The 16256-nt window shown below is 34.0% G+C and overlaps 1 protein-coding gene across 3 annotated transcripts in view; it reads right to left on the bottom strand.

The window, feature by feature from the left end:
• Nucleotides 1-16256, bottom strand: part of OXR1 (oxidation resistance 1) — a 104346-nt gene that overhangs the window by 65125 nt on the left and 22965 nt on the right. For all 3 annotated transcript variants that reach the window (XM_006167914.3, XM_006167915.3, XM_014583969.2), the window contains exons 5-6: nucleotides 11763-11915; nucleotides 1954-2138 (exon numbers count right to left, since the gene is read on the bottom strand). In XM_006167914.3, the coding sequence (XP_006167976.1) occupies nucleotides 1954-2138; nucleotides 11763-11915 (338 nt within the window). The remainder of the gene's footprint in view (nucleotides 1-1953; nucleotides 2139-11762; nucleotides 11916-16256) is intronic.

Genomic DNA, 16256 nt, shown 5'->3' with positions numbered 1-16256 from the left:
AATTTTTATAACCAAGATAGGTAAAACTTCCTTTTTAAAGTATTAGTCAGTTGAAATACTGATTCATATTTATGCTGCCTTATCTCACTCATTTTAAAAAACAAAAGCATCTAATTTGTGTCATTAAGTATGCAATAGTGTCATCTACTGGTCATTCACTTAAACTGCATATAAAGTTCCTAGAACTTAGCTAAAGTTTAGAGAAACTGAAATTGTACCAATTGGATCTGTACATTTAAAGAAACTGAGACCCTCAGATAACAGATAGATAATAAATTTAATATGATATATATATTTAAATAAGTGCTGTACCCTAAGAGTTGTAATAGGCTGAAAGGATGAATGTTTATGCTTCTGCTGCTCAATATATTACAATTCCACAATACCTAGGAAATCAACTTCCGAAGCAGTATAAAACAGAAGAAAACCAATCAAACCTCATACCACATTTTTGTCATAACTGACATTATTCTGCAAGACCATTTGCTTTATTTATTTCATCTGATACCAAATACTGTATTGAGTAAACCCATAAAACAGGATTTAAAAATATTTCTTTTTGAGGGAATTTTAATATTTTTGGATCAAATGCATGGTCTTTCCAAGTGACAATGAATGATAAAACAGTGATCTAAAAGGGGAGGAGCCCTAGAGCATATTTGTAGAATAGTCATGGACTGTACACAAGAGAATCCCAAAGTGTCATAACACAGAAAAGTACAGCAGCACAAACCTGTGACACTAGGCACACCCAACTGACATACATATATGTCATATGTATATATATAATACATATTAATATATTAATACATATTAATATACATATGATAACCTATGTATATATATGATAACCTTTCCACTGTCTCATCCCTCCACCCACACCCCAATATTCCTTAATTTCTGAAGCTGACTTTGATAATCTATAAATATAACTTAAAAAAATAATAATGACACCTTTAGGAATTACCTGTATCTCTAAAGATAAGTTTACAACGACCAAATAGTGTCCATTAGGTGGAAGTTCTAATTGAGACTTTTTGAATAAGGGATTTTATTTGATCTCTTCGGTATCATAACAAATCACCCAGTCTCCCTCAGAAGCAAAAATAATTTACTTCTTTTTTCCTTCCTAAGTTGTTTTGCCCCACAAAGGTTAATAACTAAAACAAAAAAACATTATCCCTGTAGGCTAAGGCTAATACAGGGATATAAATATGAGTGCATAAATATCTACAGGTATGAGTTACAGTGAAGCCAGCTTTCAATTGTTGACAAAGTCATGGCATATCTATCTTTTATCTTTCTGCTATACTATTTCTCATTCCTCCTTTTTTCTCTGGTCATTACTTTCTTCGAGAATATTATTTTGAAAGTCTGTGCCTAACTTGCAATCTCACACCTCTGTTACATCATACAAATCTCCTATCAGTATATCCCAAGGTTAATTCCTTATATTTGTGCAACTAATGGGTTTTCTTTCCTATATTTTATACTTTTCTGGGGAAGAATGCAAACATATAAATTAATAAATAAAAAATAATGCGATTCTGTCTGTAGCAACATCATGGCTTTGCTAGCTTCTCTCAAATCACACATCCTACTCTTCAGGCACTAGCAAGGAACATTTGAAAACTACCCATGACAGTAATTACTCATCGAGATAATTTAGAATTCTTCACGCTGTATGAATAAAAGGGACTAGTAAACAATGAATTCAGTGATCACTAGTTACTTTTCAAATATCAGCCTCTAACCAAATATACAAATATAAACCTAAAATAATTCCTTACTGTTCCAGGTTCATCAAGAATAACTTTTGTAATACTGTATCTACTTTGTTCATTATTGATAGTCAGCTATAAAAAAAAAAACCCTAAAAATTGTTGAGTATGATATCATGGTCAACTATCTAGATAAAATAAAACTGAAAAGGAATATAAATACAACTCTTACATGGGTAAGGATTCCTTTATTTTGCTATCCAAAATGTCTTTATACATTGCAGCCGACATCACCTCTTCCATTGGACACATGATGCCATATTCCTCGCAGCCATTTTCTTGAACCAAAGGGTCAGTTTTATGTGGATCAAACATTATATTGTTTGGTGTAACTAGCAGCACACCACTGACTGTGCCCTAAGGTGAAAAAAGAAAATAACATTTAATCTTCAAATCTTAAAATTTCAGTGTTTGGCTGTTTTTACTAAATTTCTTCTGATCCTAGATTTTACTGATTTTCTTTCTTCTGATATATATATGTACACATATACATATATATACACACACACACATATATATACATATATATATTGACATACAGATATATATAACCTAGAATGTGTTTTATATACATATATAACATACATATAACAGTAACCTAGTATGTCTGCATGTTATATATGTATGATATACAAACCTATATATAAAATGTATTAACCTAGTATGTGTGTATGTTATATATATATATATATGTAGCATATATGATTTTTATTTTTACATATATCATATATAGTACATTCAAGAACTATGGGATTTTTTTTCTTTTTTTAAATATTATTTTATTTAAATTCATTTTTTGTTTTCTAGTTTGATCAGAGAAAGACAGAGAGAGAAGGATAGTGAGAAAGCAAGTCACCAGGTCCAGGACTCGAACCACAGTCAGCCATGTGGGAGTCCAGCCCCATTAATCACCATGCCACCTTCTGGCCCCACTATGGCATTTTCATAAAAATATTTTTAATAAAACCTAAGCTCTTCCAGTGTATTACCCTCTTTTCCACAGTAAGATACAAAGAATATCATATTTCCCAAAAAATAATCAAAGTCAGGAATTACACTTTTCTATTAGTAAAATATCAAGTTATCTCATATCAGGGAAATAATTTCAGTAACAAAGAATTGTAAAGTTCTACAAGGCATGAGCCATGTTTTACATTAGTTTGCATTTTTCTTCCTATATGAGTACCAAATACGATTTCATGTATACAGTACAGACAAATTAGCAAATAATGTGTTGATAACTGAATCCATAGGGGAAAGAATATAAGTTCCTTCAAATATGTTTTTAAAACATCTGTTTTTGGGAGAAAGTAGGTGATGTGGTGGTTAAGCCAGTGAATTCCTACATGGCTGACAGAGGTTCAAGTCTTGGACCCAGAGGCTTGAACATCACATTGGGTGCATCTTTGTGTATGCCCAAAACCCCAAGGAGATTAAGGTGAAGCCACCTCCCCAGGGGGTAATTTCTCACTTTCCCTCTCTCTGTCTCTCTCTAGTGAGCACACACATTCTATGGCAAAAACTTGTAAAATGAAAAGTGAAAAATAAACCCAAAACCTGTTTCTGCTGCTATCTAGGTATGTAACCTTGGAAAAGCATCCGACCTATTTGCTTATCTGTACCATTAGGTAGATTAGATGACCTCTAAAACACACAGGAATTATTTTAAATTTCACCATAAAAATAAATAAAATTTTAAATATATCTATACAAATAATGATACAAATCTGAAAAATCTAACACTTTAATTGTGCAAACACACAAACTAAGGTTTACAAAGAACAAATAAATTTTTTGAAGGTTTTGTATGTACCATGCTTTACATGCACATTGTTCACCTGATCTTCAAAGTCACAGGCATGAGGTGGATATAGTAATTTCCATTTTATAGGTAGAAAAACTAAGGCAGAGAGGGGCCAGTTAACTCATTCTAAATACCCAGGATTCAAAATACAGGCAGTTCATGCTTTTTCACTGTCATTCCTCAGCATCTGAGTCACAAACTACCATCACCCAAATCAAGTCCCTAACATTTGTTCATCTTATTTTTAACTCTCATCTCACTGTATTTTGTAAGTCTCGAGCTGGCCATGTGGTTTGAAGGTTAAGGAAGCTGGATCCCATATGGATGATTAATGTTTAAATCCTAGCCCAGAAGCTTAAAAAGCATGCAAGGCACATGTGGGTTATGTGTCCAAAACCCTGACGAGATGGAGAAATGAAAGAGACTGTGGTGTGACCACACTCCATTGAAGGCGTTTTCTCTCCCTTTCTCTTTCTGTTTCTCTGTAGCAAGCACACTGGCCCTCTGGAAGTTAGCAACAAAAAAAAGTTGAAGAATGAAGGTTGAGAGAGGCCAGGCAACTTAGTCTAAACAACTAGAATTCAAACTCCAAGTAGTCCATGTTTTTTATCATATTCCCTCTGCATCTGAATCACAAACTAACATTACCCTAAATCAAGGTGCCGAACATTCATTAATTCTACTTCTTAACTCTCATCCCACTATACTCTGAGTGTAAAAATGAACAGGAAGCACGGAACTCTAAGAATAAACCAAATAGTTACTTCGAAGTTGTCTTATTTTCTGAAATGAAAAAGAAAAACACAAACTCTGCTTGATCAGTATCATACCCTCCCCTTCCATATTAATCTCTGCAAATTTACCTAGAATTATGGTTTGAAAATGGTTTGCTGCCTACATTAGTTCATGTGCTGGAAACTTGGTTCCCAATATAATGGTGTTGACAGTGGTGAGACCTTTAAGAGGCAGGGCCTAGAGAGTGGTGTGTGGATCATGAGTGCACTGCTCTCATTAATAGACTAATGCCAAGTTCTTCCTCTCAAGGGAATGGGTTAGTTTCTACAAGATCTTTTTTCCTCTCTTTCTTCATATGCCTACCTTCCTCCCTGCTTCTGTCAGGCAGGTTACAATAAAGGATAAAAAGTCAGCCACATGTTGGACTGGACTTTTCCCATGTTTCTGGACTTTCCTGCACTAGAATCGTAAGTCAAATAAATTCTGTTCTTTATACCTCACTTTTTCTCAGATACTTCCATTCTACAAAACAAGAACAGAATAAAACACATAGTAGCTTAACTTTAAGAAGCCAAAACTTGAATTTTGGTAAACAAGTCTTTAAAAGTGATCACGTAGGGCCGACCCAGATATCTAGTAGGTAAGAGAGCTGGATCCCATGTGGCCAATCATGTGTTTTGAATCCTGGCCCCAGTGGCTTGAAAAGCATACCAGGCACATGTGCAAGCATGACCCAAATCCTAAAGGATGGAGAAATAGAGAAGAGATTGCGGCATGGCCATGTCCTGCTGGGAATACTTTGTTTCTCTGTCTCTCTCTCCCCCCACACTCTGGCAAAAATAATAAAAGATACTTATCATAGAGAAGAATGTATGTGTGTATGCATTTTGAAGAGGCAAAGAGAATCAATCTGAAACTCTGAATAGTACCTCCTTTAGTTCAGACCATGGATTACATAAATAAGGAGAAATAAACCATAGTCCATTTTTCTTTCCATTAATGTTTTAATTAGATTTATATACATTAATTTGCATTCCTAGAGCATATGTCAATTCAATTCAATGACAGATGATAAAGTACGCTCCAGAGAACATTTATATTGCCAGGAATAGTCTAAGAAATAGATAATCGAAAGTATATACATTATAAAAAATGTTAAAAATCTCCCATCTTTCATAAACCTTCTCTCTTTCACCTTCTGCAAACTTAAATTACTAGAACCAGCAGTTGGTGTAATGGCTTTGTCGCTGGACTCTCATGTAGATGACCAAGGTTCAAATCCCGGACCCAGTGGCTTAAACTCATGCCGGGTGCTTGTGTGAGCATGCCCAAGATCCCGAGAGGAGAATGGGGAGAGGGAATTGTGGTATGGCCATCCCCACAGGGGGATGATTTCTCACTTGTCTCTCTGTCTTTCTGGCACACGCACGCACCCTATAGCAAAAACCTCTCCCCGCAAAAACAAAACAAAACAACAAAACCAAAAATAAAACAAACAAAAAAACACTTAAATTACTAAAGAAATTAAACCAAGCAATCAGCTAAATAAGGAAAACAAACTCTATGTCACCCTTAATTTTATAAATTTCACCTGTGCTTTAACTATTACTATTTGGTTTATCAGCGTATTTATATTTTATTTTTTACTTTAGAGGATTTTCATAAAGACAATGACTTTTAGCTAAGTAAGACAGAAAAGGCTCAGTGTAATGAAGATTACTTTACTTTCCTGTCACATTAATACTATAATCGTAGTAGTTAACTGTAAGTCATTTGAAAAGGCTTTCAAAACTATACTGCTTCCTGGATTATTGAAGGTTTGAAAGGCCCTACTCACTAGAATGACCAATCTGCTCCTGTTACTTTCTAGGAATCCACCCCTATGTGCTATTATTGAAAGGATGCATATGTGTATTCTTCATGCTTCTTTCCCTCTGCTACACAATCAAGGTTTCCATACACTGGGGCTTTTTGTGATAACCTGTTAGATGACCATGAGAAACATTTCAACATAAAATTCATAAAAATCTCTTGAGAAAATCATTTTTCAATTCTTTTGACTAAAACTAAATCTAAAATCATTGACTCACACTAAAGGATTCCTATTTCATTGTTTCTCAATATTGTTTCATAACTCTAGACATGTTATCAACATTATAGTAAGACTATTGTGAGCAAGAGGTTTCCGATTAAAGTATTTTCTTAATCAGTGTGACCTTAAAAACTTCAAACACAGATTCTTCTTCTCCTTTTTTTTTTTTTTGTAGGTTTTTCCATAGGGTGCATATACTTGCCAGAGAAAGATAGAGACAGACAGAGAGGGGGAAACTGAAAAATGTCTCCACAGGAGGGATGACAACACAGCAATTTCACCTCCTCCTTTCTTTTCTCAGAATTTTGGGCATGCACACAAACACACCTGGTGTAATTTTCAAACCACTGAGTCTGGACTTGAACCAAGGTCATCCATGTGAGAGTCCAGTGCCTTAACTATTGTACCACCTGCTAGCCCTGGTACAGATTATTTAGTACTAACGACTTCTACTTCCTTATATGCAATTACCTGACTAATCATCTAAGGAGAAATTATTTCTAATAGAAAAGAAAATCTATCTGCAAAAAAAGTGTCGCCACTTACAGTAAAGTATTTCTGTAAATAATAAAAGATAAAAGACCATGAAGTGGGAACATATCCTAGCAGAGGGAAAAACATGTACTGATTTCTTTCTGTTTTAAGACCACAATAATTTAACTATTAAAATTACTGCTGTTGGGACCAGCAGATGGCATAATGGTTATGTCATTGGACTCCCATTACAGCATAATGGTTATGTTGCTGGAGTAATGTCACTGGTTCAAATCCTGGACCTGACAGAGTAAAACTTATGCTGGGCATGGGTGTGGTGTGTGCCCAAAATCTAGAGAGGAGAATGGAGGAGAAGGGATTGTAGCATGGTCATCTGCCCTGGGGAGTGATTTCTGACTTTCTGTCTGTCTCTCCAGTGAGTGCATGCTTCCCCCCACAGCAAAAATCTCTCTCTTAAAAAAAAAAATTACTGTTGATATGTTCTCATATTTTTTATGTAAATAACCTTTACTATAATCATCTTGTAGAAAAATGAAAGAAGAAACAAAACTTGTTTGAGAAAGTCTCATTTCCTGCTTACTCTCTTGTACCATCTAGAATAAGCATAGCCAGCCTCCAACAAGAAATTATGCTCCAAGAATATAAGGCTGTGGGCATTCCTAATTCTGCCAATAACTTTTCTCTGCTTTGATTCTTAATTAAAGTTTTTATTCAGATACATGCAGAGGAACTTGTGCATCTAGCCAAGAATTAATATTGCCTAAAAACACATGCCTATAAACACCTATAAAATAAATGAAAAGTTTACAGATACTGACATGCTAGGCAATGATACCTAAATATGGAGAAAGAAATAAAATTACTTTATGACTACCCCAGCATATTGTGTGGAGAGTTTCCAAGCCAAAGAGAAAGGAAAAGAGTGACGAATACTATTCAAGTAACAAAGTTTTATAAATCACATTCAAACTTGCAACTGACTACTGATTGCCACCTATGTGTACAGAACCATTGAAGGACTTAAGGAAAAAAACAAGCTTCAAAAAGATAAGAGGAAACAATTCCTTGATCCAGAGAGTCAGAAATAGTTTGTGAGACCAGCGGATGGTGTAATGGTTACATCGCTGCACTCCCACAGTCAACTCAGGTTCGAGTCCCAGACCCGGCAGCTTGAAAATCATGCCAGCATGTGTGCTTTCGTGCCCTAAATCTTGAGAGGAGAATGGAGAAGGGATTGCAGTGTGTCTATCCCCCCTCTTTCTCTTGTGTCTCTGGTGAGCACACATGCCCTCTAGCAAAAGTCTCTCTAGGGGGCCAGCAGTTAGTGTAACAACTATGTCGCTGGACTCCCATGTAGTTGACTGCGGTTTGAGTCCTGGACCTGGTGGCTTAAACTCCCATCGGGTGCGTGTGCATGCATGACCAAGATCCTAAGAGGAGAATGGAGGAAAAGGAATTGCAGCATGGCCATTCCCGCTGGGGGGTGATTTCTTGCTTTCCGTCTCTCTGTCTTTTTGGCGAGTGCATGCACCCTATAGCAAAAACCTCTCAAAAAAATAAACATACAATTATATTAAACGATTCCAATTACATGACACCCTGAAACAGGTAAAACCTTAGAGACAATAAAAATATAATTACCAGGCATTTGGAGGAGAAAGGGAGGGAGGGAAAAGAATAGATATACACAGGAGATTTTTAGGGCAATAAAACTATGCTATATAACATTGTTGTATTAGGTTGCCAGAAAAGCCATGACGCATATTTCTGTTTTTCTGTGCAAAAACGTGTCATGACTTTCTCAACGACCGAATAGATACATGTCATTATACATTTGTCGAAGTCCATAAAATTACAACACAAGAATGAATCTTAATGCAAATTGTGGACTTTATTTATTGTCTGAATACTACTGGTTGTCAGAAAAGTCATAATGCATTTTTGCATAGAAAAACATATCATGATTTTTCCAACAACCTGAGAGTTTATCAATCATAACAAATATAACACACATATGCAAGATATTAGTAATAGGAGAAACTGGGGAGAGGTGTGAGAGAATACTTGGGAACTCTACTTTCCATTAACCTAAAACTGCTCCAAAAAATAGGGTCTATTAATTAAAAAAAAAAGAAACTTTTAAAGATATATGGTACAAAATTAAAAAAAAAAAATCGCTTTTTATAAAAGCATTTAAGGCCAAGTGTGGTACAGTGGTAATGCAATTGGACCCACGTGAGAAAGGACTTGGAATATTCTGAGCCCTCTCTGAGCATGCCAGGTGCACACATGCAACTATGATCCAGGTCATCTGGGACTGGATATGAGTGTGGTATGAAGATCCTGTTGCATGTGTCTATCTGTTTGTCTCTCTGTTTCAAGGAGGAAATAAACTAAAATAAATAAGCTGTAATATACACATTAATTTTGATAAAATACAAAAATATGAGTCAACTTTAAGAAAAAATAAAGACCACTTTATGCATACAACCACACACACACACACACACACACACAAAAAAAAAAGATTAATTTATTATCAACTGACTTCTATAAGAAGTTTAAGAGGGTCAGCAAGTGGTGTGGTAGTTAAGGCACTGGAATTCCCACATGGCTGACTGCGTCCCAGACCTGGTAGTTTGCTTTCTCACTCTTCCTCTATCCCTCTCTATCTCTGGCAAACCCATGTGAAGAATAATATTAATAAATAAAAGAAATAATTCTTAAAATAAAGAAGAAATTTGGGTCTACACAAAGCAATGAAGAACATACAAAATGGTAAATACAGACTTTTTGCTTATGTTTAAAATTACTTTTAATAGCTACCTGGTGGTTAGGGAAGCTGGGTCCACATGGCCAAGAGCAGTTCAATTCCTAACCCAGGTATCTTGGAAAATATGGCAGGGACATATTCTACAGGTCCAGAATCCCAAAAGGATGTAGAAAGGGAGGAAAAGGGATAGTGCCATGACCATACTCCACTAGGGGAGGGACTTTCTACATCATTCTCTCTCTGGTGAGGACACATGTTTTACAAGTCACAGGGTCTGGTACATGAACATGTGGGATTTAGCTTCTAAACCACCAGACCATGGAGCTGACCCAGAACAACTATTTTTTAATACTTATCAAAAGGAAGCTAAAATGGCATGATTGATATCTATCAATGTTGATTGCACAGCAAAGAGTTTTACCAAAAATAGAGTTTTTCATAATTACAAATAAATCCATTTATCAAGAATTCTAAACATTTTTACACTTAGAGTTTCAATAGTAGAGTCTCAAAGTATAAGACAAAAAATGATAGAATTGAAAGGAGAAACCAGACAAATCCATAATTATAGTGAGATATTTCAATATTATTCTATAAATAAATGATAAAACAGAAAATTAGCAAGGATACACAAGAATAACACTGTTATCCAACTTACCTGACATTTTTAGAATATTCTACCCAGCCCCTACCCAGCAATATGAGAATACACATTATTTTCAAGTATATATGTACCATTTAACAAGATAAATTGTATTCTGACCATAAAACAGACCTCAGTAAATGAAACCTTTAAATAAAATAGTATGTTCCCTTAACTATGTGAAATTAAATCAGAAATTAGTAACAGAAAGATATATAGAAAATTTCCAAGTATTTAGAAACTCAAATGTGTAAATATTCCAAGGATCAAACAAGAAATCAAGAGAATTTTTTTTTTTTTGAGAGGTTTTTGCTATAGGGCATGTGCGCTCACCAGAAAGACAGAGAGAGACAGAGAGATAGAAAGTGAGAAATCACCCCTCAGGGGGGATGGCCACACCACAATCCCTTCTTCTCCATTCTCCTCTCAGAATCTTGGGCACACACACACACACGCCCAGTGTGAGTTTAAGCCACTGGGTCCAGGAACTGAACCATGGTCGACTACATGGGAGTTCAGCGACATAGCCATTATGCTAACTGCTGGTCCCAAGAGAAAATATTTTTAACTGAATGAAAATGAAAACCGAATAGAACTTTAAGATGTAGCTATAAATCAATTAGGGAAGAAAACTAAATGCTTGTTATTTCAAATACCTAATTTATAAATTGATTATAAAGTAAGTTGTTATATGTGACTTCTAAAGTCAGCATTACAGTCTTTCTAAGCAAAATCTAGAATTTATTTTCTAACTCTGAGTTACTGTACCACATAAGTAGAAGTCAAAAAGTCTTTAGAAAAAAATGAATTTAAGAACAAGTTCATTTCAGTGCAAAAATTTTAAAAAATCTATGAATAGTTTACTCATAATATATCTTTTCCATGAAGACACCACATTTCTTCTTGAAGACACCATGTTCTAGGAATGTTTTCCTTTAAAAGCAGCAAAGTGTAGCAGATAAAGCAGATTCAAAGAAGGTTTCAATTTTAGCCATGACAGAAAACCTTGAACTTATTAATCTTTTCTGAATTGTTTTTCCTGTGAAGCAGTAATAGGATTTCCTATTTAACATTATTATTTTGAATTGATATATTAATTAAAACTTAAATATTTTTCTATTTGTGTGGTATACTAAGTGTGTGAAAGTTAGCCCTCAAAAAGTAGCCGTAGTGGTCTTTTCTCTTTGTAGTATTTTACCAACAGCAAATTAGCTGTGCCTACTGTAGTGAATTTATTTATATTCTATTATCTTTAACAACGGCAACAGTTATGAGCAAGGTCTATGCTAATGCAAACTAATAATATCACTAATACCATTTAAAAATATTCAAGCATTTGCTGATGTCAGTACATGACTTAAAATTTAAGTACCAGACTGTCTTATTTGAGTAATAAATTAAGAACTATTCAAAGTATTCTCTAAAATATCACTCATTACCTTGCCGCTGGTAATATATTTACAATTAATTTTAAGAAATTTCTCAGTAAATGCTTCTTCCTCTTCAGAAGTAGAAGACACAACTCGTGCAGGTCGAATACCAGTGAAAGTAGATGATGGAGTTGCTTCTTTAGGATGGACTGTATCAGGATTCTTTAAAACAAACAAAACATAAAGGCACTTCAGAAAACTAAATAACAATAAGCATATTATTAAAGTCATATGAATAGCTTTCTCAATAAATGTCCCTACTCATCAGTTTTAGAAGTCAGTCGAAAATATTCATAGGTCAAAAATAATGACAAAGAATGCACTCTTTGTGTTCAGTGAAGATCTAAAACACAGCTTAAAATTCTATTTCAGTGTTTTTCAAATACACACATGAACATGTGCATACACACACACACACACACACACACACACACACATAATCTGGATAATATCTCCCATACTTCAAACACTACATTTAACACATGTACACACGCACACACTCAGGCATGGTCAGGTCTCTTGTATTAAACCACTTATACTGATAATACTATGTAATATATTACCATTAGTTGTTAGGAGCAGAGAAAAGATGGTGAACTAGTCTATGGTACCTAGATATACAGCAGAACCAACTCTTTATATGGGCCTCTCAAATCTTAAACTACAAAGATATTTATCAATATCATTCTAAAAGTATTGGATCACAGCTTATTTCTGGTGTCGTAAACTATTTTTGCAATGAAGTTTATGACCCCTTCTCAGGATGTTTTTGAATAGGTAAAATATAGGGGGCTAGTTCAGTGGCTCTGTAGGTTAAGGGGACCTGATCCCCTATGGCTTACTGCAGTTTGAATCCTTGCCCCGGGATCTTGAGAAAATATACAGGCACATGTGTGTGCATGTGCCCAAAGTCCTGAAGAAATGGAGGAAAAGGATTGTAGCTTGACCATGAACAATTGAGGGATGCTTTCTTTTTCTCTCTGTCTCTATCTAGTGAGAGTACACATCCCCTGGCAATAAAAAGAGGAGAATTATAAAAAAGCTACATTAAAATGCATTGTCAATATATTTTTACAAAGTTTGAGATATAGTAATGTGTATATATATGCTTCTTTATTGATACATTAAATAACATCTAGTGGTGACTGATCATTATAATTTTGAATGTAACTATTGCTTAATTAACATAATCATTTTTGTGGTATCTACAACTCTAGATATTTCTAAGTTCTATTAAGAAAAAAAATCACAGTCATACCTATAAATTGCTGCTAGTATCCTAATTTTAAAAGTTTTACATTAATGTAAACTGAAAAAGTTTTATATTAAAACTCATAGATCCTTTACCCAGAATTCGTTCCTAAAGTCTAATATTCTGTACATTGGAAGAAGGTGAAACAGATGCCTGTAACCTCTGATTTAAATACCTCAACAGAGGCATCAACAGAGGCATTTCATATCTTATAAGTAAACGCACATGGCTTTGTAAAACAATTTTCACAACAGCAAGATTCTTCTGAGCTTTGAGCTAAAATTTGCTACTTTGTAACTTCTACTTAATAACTTTAATTTAAACTTTAGAAATAATAAACAGGAAAAGCTAACTCACCTTCCATCTCATAAACTCTGAGATATTTGAAAAGATCTATTAACTCTTAATGTAATGTTTCTTCACTAATAAATGGATCTAATTCTTTCAACCCATGAGGGCAGAGTCTCAGACTCCTTTTACATAATCTTCCTAAAATGTTGGGCTAATTTAACTCCCTAGCACTGAGGCAGATACTGAACAGATGTTGACAGAAGGATAGACCAGTGAAGAAATCTGCCAAACAGCTATGTTTAGAATGGAATGATTCTATTTGTCTTCAAAAAAAAAAAAAACTTAAAATGGAAATGGAATTAGATCTATAACACTGTTCAATAATCCATAATTAACAAAACTCTTGATCTTTTACAATGAAAATTAATAACTATGCTTTATCTTGTCTCTGGCACTTTCTATATATCTGAGCTTCATATCATACATATATAAATAAATTTAGCAATGACAATAAGTGATATTAAGAATTAAATATGTATTTATGAATACTTCTCATAATATCTAAGTGTATTATGCTGTTATAAAGGCCATTTCATTTAATTTTCAGATCACTCATATGAGGCAATCACTATGATTTCAATTGCTAGGGAAGCTTAGGCTCACAACCAAGTTCAATAACTTGCCAGATGTAGTAAGATGAAGCTACATGTAGCAAATTCATGTTGCCAACACATGAACTAGTGAGTTTAACTACAACACTATACTCCTTCCCTTTCAAGTCTTCTACTACCAAACAATTGATAAATATGATAAGAAGAGCCAATGCACACCCATCAAAGGACCTCCTACAAGGTGGCAAAAAGTCACTAACAAAATTTATTTGTATCTACTCAACTACCCCCTATCTATTAACATTATCTACTATGTACCCATCTATGTACCCATATTGTTCATTAAAAATATACATATAAATCAACGTACATTGTCAAATGCTTTCCTTAAATATAGATATATATTGTTGAACAACATGATCTCTCCGGTTCCCTCAAAGTCTCAAATTCTACAACTCATTATCTATAGAAATTCCAATTTGTCAGTATAATCCTATTAAAAAGAATAAATGAGATTAGCTTAGCAAATGCTCAAAGTGTAGCAGAAAAGAGACAATTTCTTACAAAAAAAGATCAAAGTTGTTCAGAGGAACTGTTATCAGAGCTCATTATAACTTACATAAAGGTACATTACTCAAAGTATTAGTATTGCCATGTAGCTGGTTTTGACTGACATTTATATATTCTGATTCTTTTTTTTTTTTTTTTAAGAGATTTTTACTATAGGGCATGTGCGCTTCCCAGAGAGACAGAAAGACAAAAAGCAAGAAATCACCCCCAACGGTGTGTGGCCACACTGCATTCCCTTCTCTTCTTCTGCTCTCCTCTTGAAATTTTGGGCATGCACATGAGCCTGGCATGAGTTTCAAACCACCGAGTCTGGGACTGAAATCATGCCAGCTATGTGGGAGTCCATCAACATAACCATCAGACCACCTGCTTGTACCTACTTTTAAAGTAATGTATAGTATTTTGCTCATTCAATCCAATAGATAGAATGCGTACCATTTACATCCTATAAATTATACTAAACTGCATCTTTCAGAATTTATTTAAATTGCATTTGTTAGTACCAAGAATTTGAAAATACTGAAAATCAAAACACAGAATAAATTAAATACAGTAATTAAAAAAATCAGGATGGTGAAAAAAATATTATTGTATGGAGGCTTTAGACTCTGAGCTCTTAACCAACCCAGTTAAAAGCTTACCAAGATCAATTTTAAATTCTAGCTATGGAAATAATGCTCTCATTCAAAATCTAGAAGAAAACTCTCCTCTATTAATTCGACCATGTTTTATGATGTGACAAATACAGAAATAGAATTTAAAATATATAAAAAACAGGTTTTTAAAATTTATACAAACAGAAAGTCATATTAATTTGATTATTTTCTGTGATGTTAGAAATACAGAAACGGAATGTCATCTATATAAAAGCATATTTCTTAAAAATCTACGTAAATACAAAGTCCTATTATAAAGTTCTATTTTTTAAGCTATTAACCATAAAATTCTGTTCTAAGAATATATAACTAAAATATAATACTAGCATAATCTATTACAAAGTATGTTACTGGGGGAGGGCAGGTGACATGGTGGTTAAAGGAGCTGAACTCCCATATAGCCAACCATGGTTCAAGTCCCAGATCTGGTGGCTTGCTCTCTCACTTTCCCTTTCTCTCTCTCTCTCTCTGCTCAAATTAAACAAGAATAATAACAAATGGAATTAAATAAATAATTCTTTTTTTTAAGTGTATGATTAAACAGTGTATTTCTGTAGTAAGTTGTTAACATTTTTAAAAAGTTTAAAGACAGCAATTCTAAATAACATATATGTATTATATATTATCAAATATTATACAATTTATATATTTTTATGGACTTATATAAAATATAAAAACTTTTAACTTTAAGTATTTATAAGCATCATTTTAAATATATATTATATATAACAGGAAGACAGAGAGAAGAGGTATGTTTGACTTGTTTAAGTATAGCATATTTGAGAGTAATTCTTGAAGTATGTACAGTAGTTATCCTTTTCAAACTACCATAATATTTTTCACTAATTTTTTTTAACTTCTAGTATTTTTACAATCATTTATAAAATTAATGTCTGTTTACAGGTATACAAGTATACAACTTCAAGATGCCAATTAGTTACATGATTTGCACGATTAAAAGAGAGGGGTTCGGAACCAGCAGATAGCATAATGGTTATGTTGCTGGACTCCCATGTAGTAGGCCATGGTTCAAGTCCCAGACCCAGTGGCTTACACTCATGCTGGGTGTATGTGCATGCATGCACAAGATTCCAAGAGGAGAATGGAGAAGAAGGGATTGTGA

The sequence above is a fragment of the Tupaia chinensis genome, unplaced genomic scaffold (genome assembly GCF_000334495.1).
Source record: "Tupaia chinensis unplaced genomic scaffold, TupChi_1.0 Scaffold145257_1, whole genome shotgun sequence".
Taxonomy (NCBI): Eukaryota; Metazoa; Chordata; class Mammalia; order Scandentia; family Tupaiidae; genus Tupaia; species Tupaia belangeri.
This window is presented reverse-complemented; position numbering and strand designations above follow the sequence as displayed.